The 17,034-nt window shown below is 47.1% G+C and overlaps 1 protein-coding gene across 2 annotated transcripts in view; it reads left to right on the forward strand.

The window, feature by feature from the left end:
• Positions 1-17,034, forward strand: part of MINAR1 (membrane integral NOTCH2 associated receptor 1) — a 32,665-nt gene that overhangs the window by 2,928 nt on the left and 12,703 nt on the right. For both annotated transcript variants that reach the window (XM_053273030.1, XM_053273031.1), the window contains exons 2-3: positions 8,149-10,484; positions 14,611-14,865. In XM_053273030.1, coding sequence (XP_053129005.1) covers positions 8,202-10,484; positions 14,611-14,865 — 2,538 coding nt within the window. In that variant the 5' untranslated portion in view covers positions 8,149-8,201. The remainder of the gene's footprint in view (positions 1-8,148; positions 10,485-14,610; positions 14,866-17,034) is intronic.

The raw sequence follows: 17,034 nt of genomic DNA on the forward strand, positions 1-17,034 counted from the left end.
TGTTAAATTTTCAGGCCTGAAAGTTTAAGGGAGGGGAGGCGGAGCGGGAGGGGCTTATCTGGCCCCATCAGTCCTAAGCGCGGGCAGTTATTTGAAAATTATTTGGTTGTGAACAAATTGGGGGGGGCAATAAAAATGGGGGGGCAGGTCTGTGCTAGCCCCCCACTCTGTTTTCCAGTGCAATCTTTCCCCTGTAGGAAAGCAGATTCCTGTTGAGTCCATGGGGAGAATCAATCAGCAACAGGGAACTTCCTTGCAATCAATTTATCCATTTGGATTGGTTTGGGAGGAGGCGTTTGGAGGTCTCTGTGCAAAGCTTACATTTCCGTTAAAACACACACACACACACACAACCTGCAGAGAATGCCGACTTGCAGTAAAATGTTTGCCTGAGCTGATGAATAAGCTTCTTGTGGGTCGCAGGTTGTGTGGCATTGATCCCCCTCCTCCTCCTCCTCCTCCTCCTCGCTGGCTGGGGAGGAGGGAGTAAAAAGCCCATTAAGAAGGCTCCTTGCCAGACAAGGGTCTCATAATTGCCCCAGGGGGTGGGGATTTAAGGAGAAGCTGAAAGCTCAAGGCGATGGCCAGCATGTCTGCCATTGTGTTCAAGGCTGGCTCCATTGTTTCCTTCCCCTCTTTGAAAGCTTGTAAAAGGATGGAGGGCTGGGGGGATAGGTTGAGCATCACATGGGCTGGACTCAGAAAAAGCCCTTCTAAGTCACACTTCCTCTCTTCTTCTTCTTCCTGATCCCTAGAGGCAAAGAAAAGGGAGTCTGCTGAGGCTGTATTGTTGCCTGCATCCCTGTCTCCAAACAGGGGATGCAGTGAAAGAGGTTGTGTTTGATTTCCTCCTTCAACAGGAAAAGGGCATCTGCTTTGTATGCAGAAGGTCCCAGATTCAGTTCCTTCCTGGCATCATCTCCAGGTGGGGCTGGGGAAGATCCCTGCCTGAAACTCTCCAGCATCTAGAGATTCCTCCTCTCCAGCATCTGGAGAGATGCTGCTAGTCAGTGTTTGCAATATTGAACTAGATCAGGGCTGCTCAACTTCGGCCCTCCTGCAGATGTTGGCCTACAATTCCCATAATCCCTGGCGATTGGCCACTGTGGCTGGAGGTTATGGGAGTTGTAGTCCAAAAACAGGGCTCTGCAGCCTTGGTGTAGATAATGCTGAGCTAGATGGTCTGACCCAACATATGGCAGCTCCCTTCGTTCCTATCTCTTACAGACAGGAAGCTCCTCCCAATGTCTAGCATGAATCTGCTTCCTTGTCATTCCCACCCATTGATTCTGGTTCTGCTTTCATGGGCTGGAGCCCACTTTCACCGTGTTCAGACATTCTGCTGTACGAGTCTACAGATGCCTGTGTGAATGCCTGGACTTGCATTGGTTCTAAAAGTGAAACAATGGGTCAGGCCTCCTGGAATGCAGGATACAGTTCAGAAATGTACTTTTGCATCTGTGTTCAACACAGGGGGCCATTTACATGACCTACTGGGCAGGCGGGCAGGTGGGCGACTTTGCAAACCTTACCTTCCTGCCAGAGGATCATTGTTTGCTTGTGGAAGCACACTCCACGCTTCCACACAATACCCAGTGCAGTGCAGATCATAGAGGATCACTCATGGAGGATCACTCCCTCATGGAGGACTCAGACTCATTGTCCCAGCTTCCCGGTATCCCACAGTGCACTGTGTTCCAAGGGATTTGCCCAGGGGATGGGCACTCTAGTAGCTCATCTCTGTGTCAGTTTGAGCCGCACATAATCCCAGCAGCCCGGTTATTATAACATACTAGGAAATGTTATTGGCGTTATCAGAGGAATGGAAATAAAAATTGACAAGAATGTCCTCCAAGGATTATACTCCATGGAGAGAGTACAATTTGTTCATTTTTCCCCCTAACCCTGACCCTAACTCTTACCTTAACTCTTTCCACTATGCAAAAATGACTGCAATTTCACCCTGATCATTGGGGGGTAGAGATAGAGAAGAGGTGATAACTGTAGAATCCAGAGGAAAGAGCTGTGGTATGCAAGGACAAGACAGTGTTGTTGAATCAGGAATATTCACAATTTTAATGAAATAGATATTATATACAGAGAGGCAAGTGCAGAATGATTTTTCCGTGCTCTTGCTGCTGGCTGTTTGTTAGCCCCGCCTCTACTCCAGGACTGGAATACAAGTAACTAAAGCTCCATTCAAAAGCTGACCTGGATCGAGGAATGGATTTACCAAAAACACAACCATAACTCAAGATAGATCTTCACGTGCAGCAATGCTATCACCTGTTTTCAGATGTTGCCAGAAATCACCATGAGCATGTGCCCCCTGAGACGCTGTTGATGGCTAGAACTTCTGAACCTGCTTCATGGTCTACATAAGTTGCAATAACATCTCGTAAGTGGGATCCAGTTCACAATCACATATGTTGCAATAAATCCGTTCATCTTTAAGGCGTTATCATTACTGCAACGTACTAAAAGGGTGACTCCCCTGAATTTTGGGAGATGGAGCTGTGAAGTCTGCCCTGATACCATGCCCAAAATAGAAACACACCCTCTTGTACGTATGTATGTTCCTTGGAAGTATGTCCCACAGATTTCTCTGCAGTTGGCTTCCACCGTAGCGTGAATGAGATTAAACTGTCTGGGATCGAAGTGAGCTGACTTAACGGTCTCACAGACAGCAGGTCTAAAATGTCAGGTCCTGAAAAGGTGAAGGGCAGGAGCTGAGGATCTGTTTGACTGTGAAGTCTTGTAATACTGTGGCAGAAGTGTGCGCTGATTGAATAGTGAGCAATCACAAGGATTAGCGTCTGGCAGGAGGGTTGTGCAGGCTATGTTGATTTGTGCAATTGATTTGCAAGCCAGGGAGAGGCACTCCTTATGTCTATAGGCTGCCTCCATGTTCAGAGGCAGGAGAGCAATGGCAGGAGAACATAGGAACATAGGAAGCTGCCATATACTGAGTCAGACAATTGGTCCATCTAGCTCAGTATTGTCTACACAGACTGGCAGCGGCTTCTCCAAGGCTGCAGGCAGGAGTCTCTCTCAGCCCTATCTTGGAGAGGCCAGGGAGGGAACTTGGAACCTCAGATGCTCTTCCCAGAGCGGCCCCATCTCCTAAGGGGAATATCTTACAGTCCTCAGGCATGTTGTCTCCCATTCAAATGCAAACCAAGGTGGATCCTGCTTAGTAAAGAGGACAAGTCATGCTTGCTAGCACAAGACCAGCTCTCCTCCTCAAGAGGAGAAGGGACATGTCTTACGCTCTTCCCATCTGGTGGGCTTCTGTGGGAAACACGATTCTGGACTAGATAGGCCTTGGGCTTGATCCAGCAAGGCTCTTCTTATGCTCTTACCCTAACAGCACTTCCAGACTAACTGAAGGCTATGCAGCCATTGGGGACATATTTTCTGGTGGTATGGAAAGCTTCCGGGGAAAGGGAGGTTGGCACAAGGGAGGTTGGCATGATTTGCCCCTTCCCTGGTACTCCAGCACAGTTAGTCCAGAAATGGCATTAGGCTACTCCTCTCCTGCACCCGTGGTCCCTTGATTTCTCTGTCAGCCAGTGAATTTATTTATTTTATTTATTTATGAAAATATTCAATATACTGCCCAATTCACAGACTCAGGGCGGTGTACAAAGCAAGAACAGCATCCAAGACTTTTTAAAAACAACAACAACAACAACAACAATAACATAAATTAAAGGGCAAACACCTGGCGGAAAGAAATGTCTTCAATAAGGATTTAAAGGCTGAAAGGGAGGAGGCAGACTGAATCTTTTTTTTTGGGGGGGGGGAGTCCCAGAGTAGGGAGGGCAGCAACAGAGAAAGCCCTTCCACGGACCCTAGTACTTTGGACCTCTCTGAGACCAGGGACCGAAAGAAGGGCAACCTGAGAAGATCTCACAGAACAGGACGGGACTGGCCGGAAGAAGCAGTCCTGAAGGTAAACAGGCGCTAAGCCCTGAAGGGTTTTAAAGGTGAGAACCAGCACTTTGAATTGGACCCGGAAGCAAATAGGTAACCAGTGCAGTGACCGCAAAAACCGTGTCACACTGTCATATCTTCTAGCGCCCATAAGCAGGTGGGGCACTGCATTCTGGACCAACTGAAGCTTCTGGGTCATCTTCAAAGGCAACCCCAAGTAGAGCACATTGCAGTAATCCAGACAAGAGATGACAAGGGCATGAGTGACCATTGCCAGAACCTGCCGGTCGAGATAGGGCCGTAACTGGCGGACCAGCCGAAGCTGGGCAAAGGGTCCTCTGGCCATGGCCTCCACCTGCTGCTCGAGCAGGAGCCATGGGTCCAAGAGGACGCCCAAGTCGCGGACCACCTCCGTGAATGTATATGAGAACCAAACTTAACACGATGTGGTAGTTTTCAGATGGGACCTCATGGGCTGTGTAGGAGACTACTTTATACTGAGTCCAACCCTTGGTCCTTCTTGATTAGTACTGTCTACTCGGACGGGCAGGGGCTCTCCAGGGTTTCAGACAGGAGTCCTTCCCAGCCCTACCTGGAGATACTGCCAGGGACTGAATTGTGAACCTTCTGCATATAAAGCAGGTTCTCAGCCACTGAGATATGGCCCTCCTAATATATGAAGCCGCCTTTCTCGAGTCAGTCCATTGGTCCCTCTAGGTCAGCATTGTCTACCCAGAGTGGCAGCAGCTCTCTGGGTTTTCAGGCAGGACTCCTTCCCAGCCCTACCTGGAGATGCCGAGGACTGAACCTGAGGCTGCTGCAGGTGTGCAGGTGTGCTACAATCCCTCCTCTAACTCCTGATGTTTTTGTCTTTTTAAAAAAGAGAGAGAGAGAGAAAAGAAAAACCAGCCATGGCTGTCAGGTCATTGGAATTGGGGTGGGTCTGTTAACTGCCTCGCCCCCCCCCCGCCCTACACACATACACACACTGTGGCCCGAATCCAAATGAAATGCTTTTCTTTTACATTTCTCCAGTATGGTAAGTTCTCTCTGTGAGCTTATTAATGTAGGCATACAATTGTATTTCAGCTCTGGAAATCTGCAACAAAACCCTGCATTCGCCTAGTACAGATTCTAAATTCTGCCATTGGAATAAGTTATGGACATATTTATTTATTTATCATATTTTCATACCACTTGGTATGTAAATCTCTAGGTGGTGTACAAAGAAGTACATATACTTCTTTTACTTCTTTGCTTGTGTCAGGTAGCATTCCTACTCCGGGGTGCAGATCCCCTTTACTACTGCTACTAGATAGATAAACTTTATTGCGGTCTTTGACCAGTGTAGAAGCAAGCAGAAAAAACATAATATTATACACATACAGCATAGCAACAACATAGCTTTACGACTATACAGTGGCATGATGAATTATTCCACTACAGTGGTCATTAGTTGTTGACGTATATTCATTGCTATTAAACTTAAGCCATTGCTATTAGATTGGGAGCCCTTTGGGGACAGGGATCCATCTTCATTATTATTATTATTATTATTATTATTATTATTATTATTATTATTAATTGCAACTTATGTAGACCATGAGGCAAGCCCACAAGTTCTAGCCATCGATACTCTCCCTGCCTAATCTAATATCCCATCTCTTTAATCCTATCTATCTATCTATCTATCTATCTATCTATCTATCTAGTCTTTCCTCTCCCAAGGGGCATCATTAGGGGGTGATGTTCAGATTTCTGAAATTGTGGGGTGTCATAAGAACCTAACATATTAAGATGCCGGTATCTCGTGTGATCTTTCTCTCAGTCTCCATTTCCAATGGGAAGGTGGGACAGAGGTGCCAGAAGCGTCATTAGGGGATAGTCCGTAAGGCATGGGGCCAAATCACATCAGCCACCCCCTCCTCTGGGACTTCTTCCAGATAGGGAGTGCAGCATGTAGGATCCAGAGGAAAGAGCTGTGGTATGCAAGGACAAGACAGTGTTGTTGAATCAGGAGTATTCACAATTTTAATGAGATAGATATTATGTACAGAGAGGCAAGTGCAGACTGATTTTTCTGTGCTCTTGCTGCTGGCTGTTTGTTAGCCCCGCCTCTACACCAGAACTGGAATGCAAGTAACTAAAGACCCATTCAAAAGCTGGCCTGGATCGAGGAATGGATTTATCAAAAACACCACACAGTAGAGGAGGTAGCTGCACAGAGCAGGGGAGAGAGCTCCTTGCCTCACCTACTTCTCTGCTGTCTCCATCTCCCTAGGTTCGGGATTATAATACTATCTATCTATCTATCTATCTATCTATCTATCTATCTATCTATCTATCTATCTGAGAAATTTTGGGGGAGGGTGTATTCATGGGGAGAGCTGGTCTTGTGGTACAAGCATGAATTGTCCCCTTTGCTCTGCCCTGGTTTGCATTTGAATGGGAGACTCCATGCATGAGCACTGCAGAATATTCCCCCGAGGGAACTGGGCTGCTCTGGGAAGAGCATCTGAGGTTCCAAGTCCCCTCCCTGGCAGCATCTCCAAGATAGGGCTGAGAGAGACTCCTGCCTGTCATTTTGGAGAAGCCGCTGCCAGTCTGGGTAGACAATGCTGAGCTAGAAGGATCTGACTCGATAAGAGGCAGCTTCCTATGTTCCTATGATTGTGTTTAATGGTTTAGGGGGAACTGGGGATCTGGGCCCTGGATTCTTATAAGTACCCACCAGCAACACTCCTGCCTCTCACCCCCCAAAAATATTTAAGAGAAGAGTTGAACCTCAAGCGTTTCCTCTGTCTGTACTCCTGCTTCTGGAGGAACACGTTGATGGATTTTGTGGCCATTTTTGCTGGAGAGGGACCGGGAACGCAAAATCCTTTCTGTGCATCAGAAAAGGTAAAATTGAATGATGAATGCCTCCGTCTGCTCTTTCAGATGGCCAGAATGCTGGGTTAGGATCTGGGGCCTGTGTTCGCCCCCTCCCTGGCGGTCCCTCAGAGTGAGGGAAATAATGAAGAAAATAGAGAGGGTGGAGCTTAGGGGGGGGAGTTCAGAAGCTGGGGGTCCAGGGGTTCTTTGAACCCATCCGCTCAATTATAGCTACACCCCTGGCTAAGATTGCCCACCACCACCACCACGCATCTTAACATGAGAAATGTGGGATATTCAGCCTGACTTGATAGAGGTCATGGAAGGATTGATCTGTGCTAAGCCTGCTGCGTGTCCAAAAGACCCAACCCTTTCAATGCCAGCCAATTGCAAGGTGATAGTCTGTGTGTGTTTACTCCGCAGTGTGATTGCTCTGTTCCAGTTGAGAAAATTGAATCTAGGAGAGACAGGTCTCTCCTCAAAGACAACGTGTTCCTTTCGTTATTAATTGAACAGCCACTAAGCACTCTGTTTTGGATGTGGTACAGAATAGATATAGGGATTTCTTTGGTCGCATCAACTTCTTTTTTCATGTTTGATTCTGCAAGCCTTTGAGTTAACACAGAGCTCTTCAATGAGCAGCAAAGGAAACTGATTAATTCCCAGCGCGCTCGCTCTCTCTCTCTCTCTCTCTCTCTCTCTCTCTCTCTCTCTGTATTTAAAGTGTTAATTCCAAAGGAAATAATGAAAAGCTAGTATGTTCTGCATATAGTTGTGTGTGGTGTGGCTTGGTTCCCTGAGATATCTGCAGCAGTGTGTTCTGCAAGCATGTGCTGGTATGGCACAGTGGTTTGGAGGCTGTGCTTTCCTTCTGGGTGTGAGTGCAAATCTAACTACGCGGGGAGAGAGCAGGGACCTGTGATATTAAAAACATGAGGGGAGAAGCAAAAGCAGAAAAGATGCATTTCATGTAAAAGACCAGGAAGATCTCCTCCATATTTCACCACCATCTGAAGTGATGTTGGTAAGTATGTTGGATAAGGTCTTCTCGGTTGTGGCATCCAGACTCAGGACCTCCCTCGGGGATAAAACGTTCATGCTTGTGGCATCTAGGCTCTTGATGTCTGTGAGACAGGGCCTTCTCTGTTGTGGTGCCCAGATTTTAGAACTCCCTGGGACATGGAATTCTTGCGCTAGTATGAGAAAGAGAGAAAATCTCAGAATTGACATACATAGAATGAGAGAAAGAGGGAGAGAGATTGCTTTGATTTTTTTGTAATGATATAGTTCAGGAAGCATATTGTAAATGTCTTTTTCTTCTATTGTATGTTAATGTAGACCTGGAATACAACATTGAGGAGAAACGACAACGCTTGATATCCATCACAGTCATGGAGACCAACCAGGACTCTTCGTTGTTCCTCATGAACATTTTGGAAGAACTAGATACCAAACAAAACACTGTTTCCTACCAGGATCTCTGCAAATCCTTGTGTGCCAGGTTCGACTTGTCCCAGCTGGCCAAGCTAAGAAGCGTGCTCTTCTACACGGCCTGCCTGGACCCAAATTTCCCCGCCACCTTGTTCAAAGACAAAATGAGGTGCACCGTCAACAACCAGCAATCCAAGAAGATCATGGTGGCGGCAGACATTGTGACGATCTTCAACCTCATCCAGATGAACGGGGGCGTGGCCAAGGAGAAACTTCCTGTGGCCCGAGAGAAAGTGCGGAAGAAAGAATCGCTGGAGTCCTGCCGGTCGGACACGGAAGTATGCAATGTGGTGGACTGCGTGCCTAACTGCGAGATCAGAGACAGGGAATTTAGCAGGGGGTATTCGGGCAGGAAGTCTTCCAAATGCAGGAAGGGGGATTGTAAAGACTGCCCGCAATTTGTGCCTGCTTCGGAACCGAACTTTTTGCTTGGGGTCAATAAGGACATGAAGGGCCGAGCAGCTTCCCTTGATCGGTTGCAAGCCCTGACGTCATATACCATGGCCAGCTCTCCCCCCTGCGAAATGCAGAGTACATATTTCCCCATGAACATTGAGACTGAGTCTATATCGGACCAGGAGTCATTGCCCATCAGCGTGGGCATCAAGGAGACGTTCATTTCAAATGACGAGCCCTTTGTCATGCAGTCGTGCATGCAGAAACGAAACATCTTCAAGGAAGATTTCCACAACCTCCTCACCATATCGCCCAACATGATGTCGCCCACTAGCAAAGTGGAAGATGAGTTAGGAGACGCCCCAAGCCACAAAGAGACTTCCAAGCAAGCCTTTTTCAATCACAGTTTTGAAATGCCCTACAGCAGTCAATACTTGAACCCGATTTATTCTCCTGTCCCGGATAAGCGACGAGTCAAACACGAAAGCTTAGATGATCTCCAAGCCTCTACTTATTTTGGCCCGACGACTGTTCTCGGATCGCAAGAGACTAAGCGGTGGTTGGGAAAGCCTAGTAAACAAACCCCGTGGCCAGCCAAAAGCTGGAGTCTGAATACTGAAGAAGTCCCTGATTTTGAGAGATCCTTTTTTAACAGGAAACAGTCAGAGGACAAACCCCGGTACCAGGGTTCCAACAGCCAGCCTTCCAATTTCCCTGTCACTGAGAGACATCAAACTTATCTCAACCCAAAAGATCAGCCAAGCTACGCTGTGAAACCAAACGGGCATAAACCCAAAGAAATCCCTGCCATTCTAGAAATGGAGAAGCACGAGCCCATCAAAAAGTTCAAGGACAAAAGTATTAACTGCACTTCTGTTCAGCTTCTCAGCGTGGACAAAACCAACAGCATTGGGACACAGACAGACCAGCAAGGGTTGGAACACAAGAAGTGCAAAGAGATGGGTCACCCATCCCAGAATAAATATGGCGAACGTCATTCTCTTAAGCAATCGGACGATGACTCTGAAATCGTAAGTGATGATATCAGTGATATCTTCCGGTTTCTGGATGACATGAGCATCTGTGGGTCTACTGGAGTGATGCAGTCATCATGTTACAATAGCACTGGCTCCCTTTCGCAGATACACAAATCCGACTGCGAAAGCTCCCCTGAACACCATTTAGTGAAGATTTCCAATGGGAATTCCAGTAACAAGCTAGACAAAGTGACTCGGCTGGAGATCAGCAGCACAGATGACGAACTGAAAACCAGTGTCTGCAAACTAGTCCTGAGGATTGGGGAAATTGAGAAGAAACTGGAGTCTCTCTCGAGTGTCCGGGATGAAATTTCCCAGGTCTTGGGGAAGCTGAACAAATTGGACCAAAAGATCCAGCAGCCAGAGAAAGTGAGTGTTCAGCTAGACCTTAATTCCTTGACGAGCGAAGCTCAGTCAGAAGAAAGTACCTCTCCTAGGATGTTCTCCTGCCACAATTCATCCCATGGGGGCAAACTGGAGAACAATCCAGACTGGTGCTGTTCTGATGCCAGTGGCAGTAACAGCGAAAGCCTTAGAATCAAAGCCTTAAAAAAAAGCTTATTCACCAGGAGGTCTTCTAGGTCACTGACGGAGGAAAATAGCGCCACAGAATCCAAGATAGCAAGCATTTCCAATTCTCCTAGGGACTGGCGAGCTATCAGTTATTCCAACCAAGTTGGCATCACAGAAGAAGAGATGAAAGACCGAGGCGGGAGTGAGAACAAGGACTGGCACAGGAAATCCAAAGAGGTAATTTTCAGTCTCAGTACAGTCCATTATTTTCTTAACATGCTGGCATGAAAAGATCCGGTGCTCATTGTAAGGCTCAGAGAATGACATCTACCTCCTGCAAGGATTCGCAGACTGGGGTCCCCAGATGTTGTTGGACTACAACACCCATTGCCCTCGCCACGATATGTCAGGGGATGATGGGAGTTGTAGTCCAACAAATTCTGGAGACCCCGGTTTGAGAACCCATGACTTTAAGGTATTAGAACTGTCATCATGTTGTTGTTTTTATTATTATTGATTGTTTTCTTAGCCTGTGTATTAATTTCCCTGGCAATATCCCAGAGTGTAAACAATGGTTATGGTCTGAAACACACTGATCGTAGTAGAGCTTTGAGATGGAAACATGATAAAGAACGCTTTTGTTCCCCAAAACAAAAAATATTGGTGCTTCTATAGTGTGTTCTTTCCCACCTACAAAGTGTTCTTATGTCACACATTTTAAGAGTGGATTTATATGTGAATTATTTACAGAGAAATCTCACTAAATGCTGAGGTGGTACACAGTTACAGGCCCAGAAAAGGGATTTAATATTTCCTTAGGGCTATCAACCAATGGAAGACTGTTAGTCGATTAATCATCTGTCTTTTGGCCAATGCATCAATTCAGTTTAAATAAATTTACAGAATACAAAATCTGCAACATATCTAGATGCCCATCTGATAGATGTACTTGGTTGTTTTCAGAAAAAAGCAACCAATGCGGCATAAAATCATGTTAGAAAACACAATAAAGTAACCCAAACATTATAGAAATTTCACTGAAAGATCAGCCTGTAAAACCAGATTAAAGCAGTCATTCAGGGAACTGAAGGCTCATGCAAAAGAAGCTTCACAAAGCTATAAATGATGAAGAGGGAGGGTGCTACATAAGCCTCTCAAGAAGGGAAGGAATTCTAAAGTCTGGGGGCCACAGCTAAAAAGGCCCTATCCTACACCCCCCACCTACAAGTGGTGCTCAAAGCAGGGTCTACCTGGCAGATCTCAAAGGGCAAGCAGATTTATGCGGGAACAGGTAACCCTTTCAGTAACCTGGACTAAAATGGAATTGAAGGAAGTGTGAAATAACTTACATGGCTCATTCAGATGATTATCATTAGGGTAGGACAGGCTCCACCCTAGTTTGGGAGCTGCGCATACTCCTATTTTGATCGTCTGCAAGTTAAAAACAAGGTCGGAGGCGGGGAACTTGCTCGTGAGCTAAGCCCCAGCTGGGGAGAATGAGTGCTCTTATCCAGATTCTGCCCCCAACTTCGGAACGAGGCAGGAGGGAAAACTGTCCTACCTAGCTGGGGCTTAGATCACGTGCAAGCTCCCACCTCCGACCTTGTTTTTAATTCGCACATGATCACAAAACAGGAGTGTGCACAGTTCCTGAACTAGGTTATGACACTTGTCAGATCCGAATCCGACCCAATCCGAATCCGACAATGTCGGAATTGGATTCTATAGCCCCTGGTGATGTCAGATATCAGACTGGAGTCGGAATTCGAGCCAGAATTGAGTTGAACACTTGTCCTACCCTAATGATGAATGTGTGGGTGAAGCGACAGTCTAAGAAACACGATCTACCATGCCCAGTTAGAAGGAAAGGTCATCTTGAATCTCCCTTTCCTTTTGCTATTGCAGTAATCACATCAAAGCCAAAATGGCTTCAAGAAATGAACAGGGGTACTGTCCACTGATAAAAATCATATCTTGGCATTTAGTCATCTAGAACTGCAGTGGATTAATCTGCCATGTGAGGTCTGCAGCCCTGATTTGCAGCAGGAGAAAACTTGTGGAACATAGGAAGCTGCATTCTACCGAGTCAAACATTGGTCCATCTAGCTCAGTATCGTCTGCACAGACTGGCAGCAACTTCTCCAAGGTTGCAGGCAGGAGTCTCTCTCAGCTCTGTCTTGGAGATGCTGCCAGGGAGGGAACGTGGAACCTTCTGCATGCAAGCATGAAGGTGCTCTTTCCAGAGCAGCCCCGTCCCCTCAGGGGAATATCTTACAGCGCTCCACTCACATGTAGTCTCCCATGCAAATGCAAACCAGGGCAGACCCTGCTTATCAAAGCAAATTTCATGTTTTCTACCACAAGGCCAGCTTTCCTCCTGTGCTAGAGCTACAGTTATCGTTACAAGAATGTATGACAAAGAGCCAAACCAAAAAGCTTTGATCTTATTCCTCTTCCTCAATGGTAAATCACAGAAAGACAGTGGGGTATCTAAATTAGTGCTTCTCCATGTTTTTTAACTGGAGTGATAAAAATCACACAATGCCCCAACTGGCCCTACTCCCCTACCACTTTTTCTTTTTTCTTTTTTGGCAGCAGCAGCAGAAGCAAAGCTGTTGCATGATTATTACTGAGTGATTTAATTCACCCCCTTATACTCTGGGAATCCCTGTTAGAGGGAACACTGGGCTCGGACTGGATTTCCAGATTAGCAGCAGCCTCTTTTCATCCCTGAAGTGTTTGAGGTTTGCCCCCGTAATAGACTGGGACTGTATCCTCAAACCAGCACAGGCTCCTTATTCGCTGGTCAGCCATGCGGGCCGGTCATTCAACCCCACGGATGAGCAGTCTATGCAGCTCAAGTTAAAGTTGGGGCTCTGCACATCTTGGCCGTGTGTGGGGCAGGGCAGGGGAGTGGGGCTCCAAAGCCAAACGTTGCCTAGGCGGCCAAAAACTCGAGGGTTGGCCCTGGAGGGCATGCCCTTCCTGGTCCATTCTCTCCCTCTCTCACAACACTAGAACCAGGGTCCACATCATGAAACTGACAGTCGGGCTTAGACAGAGGAGAGGTCTATCACTGACTACTAAAACCGCCCTGAGCCTTTTTTGGAAGGGCGGTATAGAAATAGAATAATTATTATTATTATTATTATTATTATTATTATTATTATTATTATTATTATTATTATTAATACTATAGGCCACCTCCAGCCTCAGAGGCATGATGCCTCTCGATACCAGTTGCAGAGGGGCAACAGCAGGAGAGAGGGCATGCACATATCTCTTGCACATACCCCTGCTAACTGAGCAAAGAGGCACCTTTTTAACGTGGTGATTCTCTTTATTGAGCAGGGGGAGAGCAACTGGCCTTATCCACCCCCAGTACAGGACCTCCAGTGGCGGTTGCTGGTGTCTATCTTATGTTTCTTTTCGATTGTGAGCCCTTTGGGGACAGGGAGCCATCTTATTTATTTATTATTTCTCTGTGTAAACCGCTTTGGAAACTTTTGTTGAAAGGCGGTATATAAATTGTTGTTGTTGTTGTTGCCTGTGGCTTCCAGCGGCATCTGGTGGGCCACTGTGTGTAACAGGATGCTGGACAAGCTTTGGGCCTGATCCAGCAGGGCTGTTCTTTTGGGCCTGATCCAGTGTGCTCTTTCTTAGAGTAGAGTAGAGTAGAGTAGAGTAGTCTTACATTTTTTGTAATGCTCTGTTTTAAACTTGACATCGCTGAGAACCTTGACATGTCACAACATGGCCCTGTCTCAGGCAAGAGTTAGGACATGGTACCAGTTTGGGAACCAGAGAGTGCTTTCGATTCCTGGCATTTAGCCTAAATATTCCCGACTTACTGTCTTACTAACTGCCCTAAACTGTTCTGGGATGGGCAATATATAATCAAACAAACAATATGATGAAGGCACTCTCTTAAATACACTAGGCCCAAATCTCTCTCTCTCTCTCTCTCTCTCTCTCTCTCTGAGGATTCCAGCAGGGTGAAGGTTGTATATGTGAATCCATTTGAACCCTCAAAAACATTATACAAAATCACTATATTCGGCTCAGACCTATTTTCATGTGTCAGCTGATTCCACTGGAAAGCATTCCACCCATTCCACCAATCTCTGCATTCAGCTCAGACCTATCTGCATTTTCAGCATGCTGCTGAATGTGTCAGTGATTCCACTGGAAAGCATTGCCCTGGAGGGAATCTAGAAATTTCCCCTGTTCGTTTTGTTATCTGCTCTTTCATATATGTTGGCTGCTGTTTGATGCCACAGTTGGTTGTATGCACTGGCCCGGCGTGGAGGAGGTCGTGGGAAAGCCCTTTCCTCCTCTGAACCTTTCTCGAACCTTGTTGCAGGCAGACAGGCAATACGAAATCCCGCAGCCGCACAGACACTCCAAACCAGCCAAAGACTCTTTCTTGATCGAGCAGGTCTTCAGCCCACATCCCTACCCGGCATCGCTCAAGTCACACATGAAGAGCAACCCCCTCTACACGGACATGCGGCTGACAGAACTGGCCGAAGTGAAGCGGACCCAGCCCTCGTGGACCATCGAAGAATACACGAGGAACTCGGGGGAAAAGGGGAAGCTGGCAGCCTTGGATCTGCAGGTGGGTGGCCTCTCGTTCCAGTTCTGCTGACATGAGTACAGGGACCCAGGCAGTTGCCTTAGACCGTTACTGCATCCAGCTCAGTACCACCGACACGGACTGGCAGCAGCTCGCCAGGGCTTCAGGCAGGAGTCTTTCCCATCCCTACTAGGAGAGGCTGCCAGGAACAGAACCCAGGACCTTCTGCATGCATAGCAAATGCCTTACCACTGAGCTATGACCCCGTCCCCAGTAAATAGAAAAGAATTACCACTTTACATATGGACATAGGAAACTGCCTTATACTGAGTCAGTCCATTGGTCCACCTAGCTCAATACTGTCTACACTGATTGGCTGCAGCTCTTCAGGGTTTCAGACAAAAGTCCCCCACCAGACCCCAGCCTTACTTGGAGAAGCCAGGTGTTGAACTTGGGACCTTCTGCATGTAAAGCAGATGCTCTACCACTACAGCTCCATCCTTAATAAATATAAGAGAATCACTACTTTACATAGGAATGTAGGAAGCTGCCTTCTACAGAACAGAATATTGGTCCATCTAGCTCAGTATTAAGCTACCTAATGACACAGCGAGTAAATGACTTGCCTAGAAAGCATGAGGTGGCTGGTTCAAATCCCTGCTGGTATGTTTCCCAGACTGTGGGAAACACCTGTATCGGGCAGCAGTTATACAGGATGGTGCTGAAAGGCATCATCTCATACTGCATGGGAGGAGGCAATGGTCAACCCCTCCTGCATTCTGCCAAAGACAACCACAGGGCTCTGTGGTCGCCAGGAGTCGACACCGACTCGACGGCACACAATACCATCAGTATTATCTACACACTGACTAGCAGGAGCTCTCCAAGGTCTCAGGCAGGGGTCTTTCCCATCCCTACTAGGAGATGCTGCCTGGATCGAACCTAGGACCTTCTGCATGCAAAGCAGATGCTCTTCCACTGAGCTACAGTCCTTCCCCAGCATGGCTGTCCTGAATTCCTCCCCCTTTCCATTCGCAGGTAGTGAAAATTTATATTGGCGGTCCCTCAGGTATCCCGGGCCCAAACCGTTAAGGGCTTTAAAGGTCAAAACCAGCACCTTGAATTGGACCCAGAAACAGATTGGCAGCCAATGTAGCTCTTTCAAAATGGGGGCAATATGGTCCCAGCGGGCAGCTCCAGATAACATCCTAGCTGTGGCATTTTGCACTAGCTACAGTTTCCGAATATGCTTCAAGGGCAGCCCCACGTAGAGCGCATTACAGTAATCCAGTAATCCAGCCACGACGTGACTAAGGCGTGGGTAACAGTAGACGTATCTGCCTTCTCGAGAAAGGGATGCAGCTGGCACACTAGCTGTAGCCGTGCAAAGGCACCCCTGGCCACCGTCTCCACCTGAGCATCCAAAAGCAGAGCCGGGTTCAGCAGTACCCCCAAGCTGCACACTTGCTCTTTCAAAGGGAGTGCCACCCCATCCAAAACCAGTAGAAACTCCTCATCCCGATTGGCTCTCCTGCTGACCCACCATACCATACTTCCGTCTTGCCTGGATCTCAGTTTGTTACCCCACATCCAACCCATCACGGCTTCCAGCCCCTGATTCAGGACATCCACGTCCTCCCTAGAATCAGGGGACACGGAGAGATAGAGCTGAGTGTCATCTGCATATTGCTGACAACTCAGTCCAAATCCCCGGACGGACTCTCCCAGCAGTTTCATATCAATGTTAAACAGCATGGCGGGCAAAACTGAACCCTGTGAGACCCCACAGACTGATGGCCACAGAGCTGAGCAGTAGTATCCCATGGAGGATTACATTTTAGGAATATGAAAGGAGTGAAATTTGGAGGGCACGACATTAATTTTCTTGGTCAGCGTCAGCATTCCTCCTGGTGGTCAACAACTGGTAGCTGTCATTTTTTTTAAACCCAGAAGCATCCTGAAACAGGGGCAAAAAAACCCACATGCTGTCAGCCCTCCAGATCGCCTCAGCAGTTAAGGGAATTCATTTTCAGATATTCTGTATGTATTTGAGATTCAGACTTTGCATCATGGGCAATGTCTAACATTAGCCTTGGGTCAGAGGAGCCTAGAATATATTCCGTTTTAAACCTAATAGGCCAATTTACAGTAAAAGCCATTATCTTTCTCAAAGAAGTGTTACGGGGTAATTGTACAAGGGACAAGAAAACA

The sequence above is a fragment of the Hemicordylus capensis genome, chromosome 10 (genome assembly GCF_027244095.1).
Source record: "Hemicordylus capensis ecotype Gifberg chromosome 10, rHemCap1.1.pri, whole genome shotgun sequence".
NCBI classification, from domain to species: Eukaryota; Metazoa; Chordata; class Lepidosauria; order Squamata; family Cordylidae; genus Hemicordylus; species Hemicordylus capensis.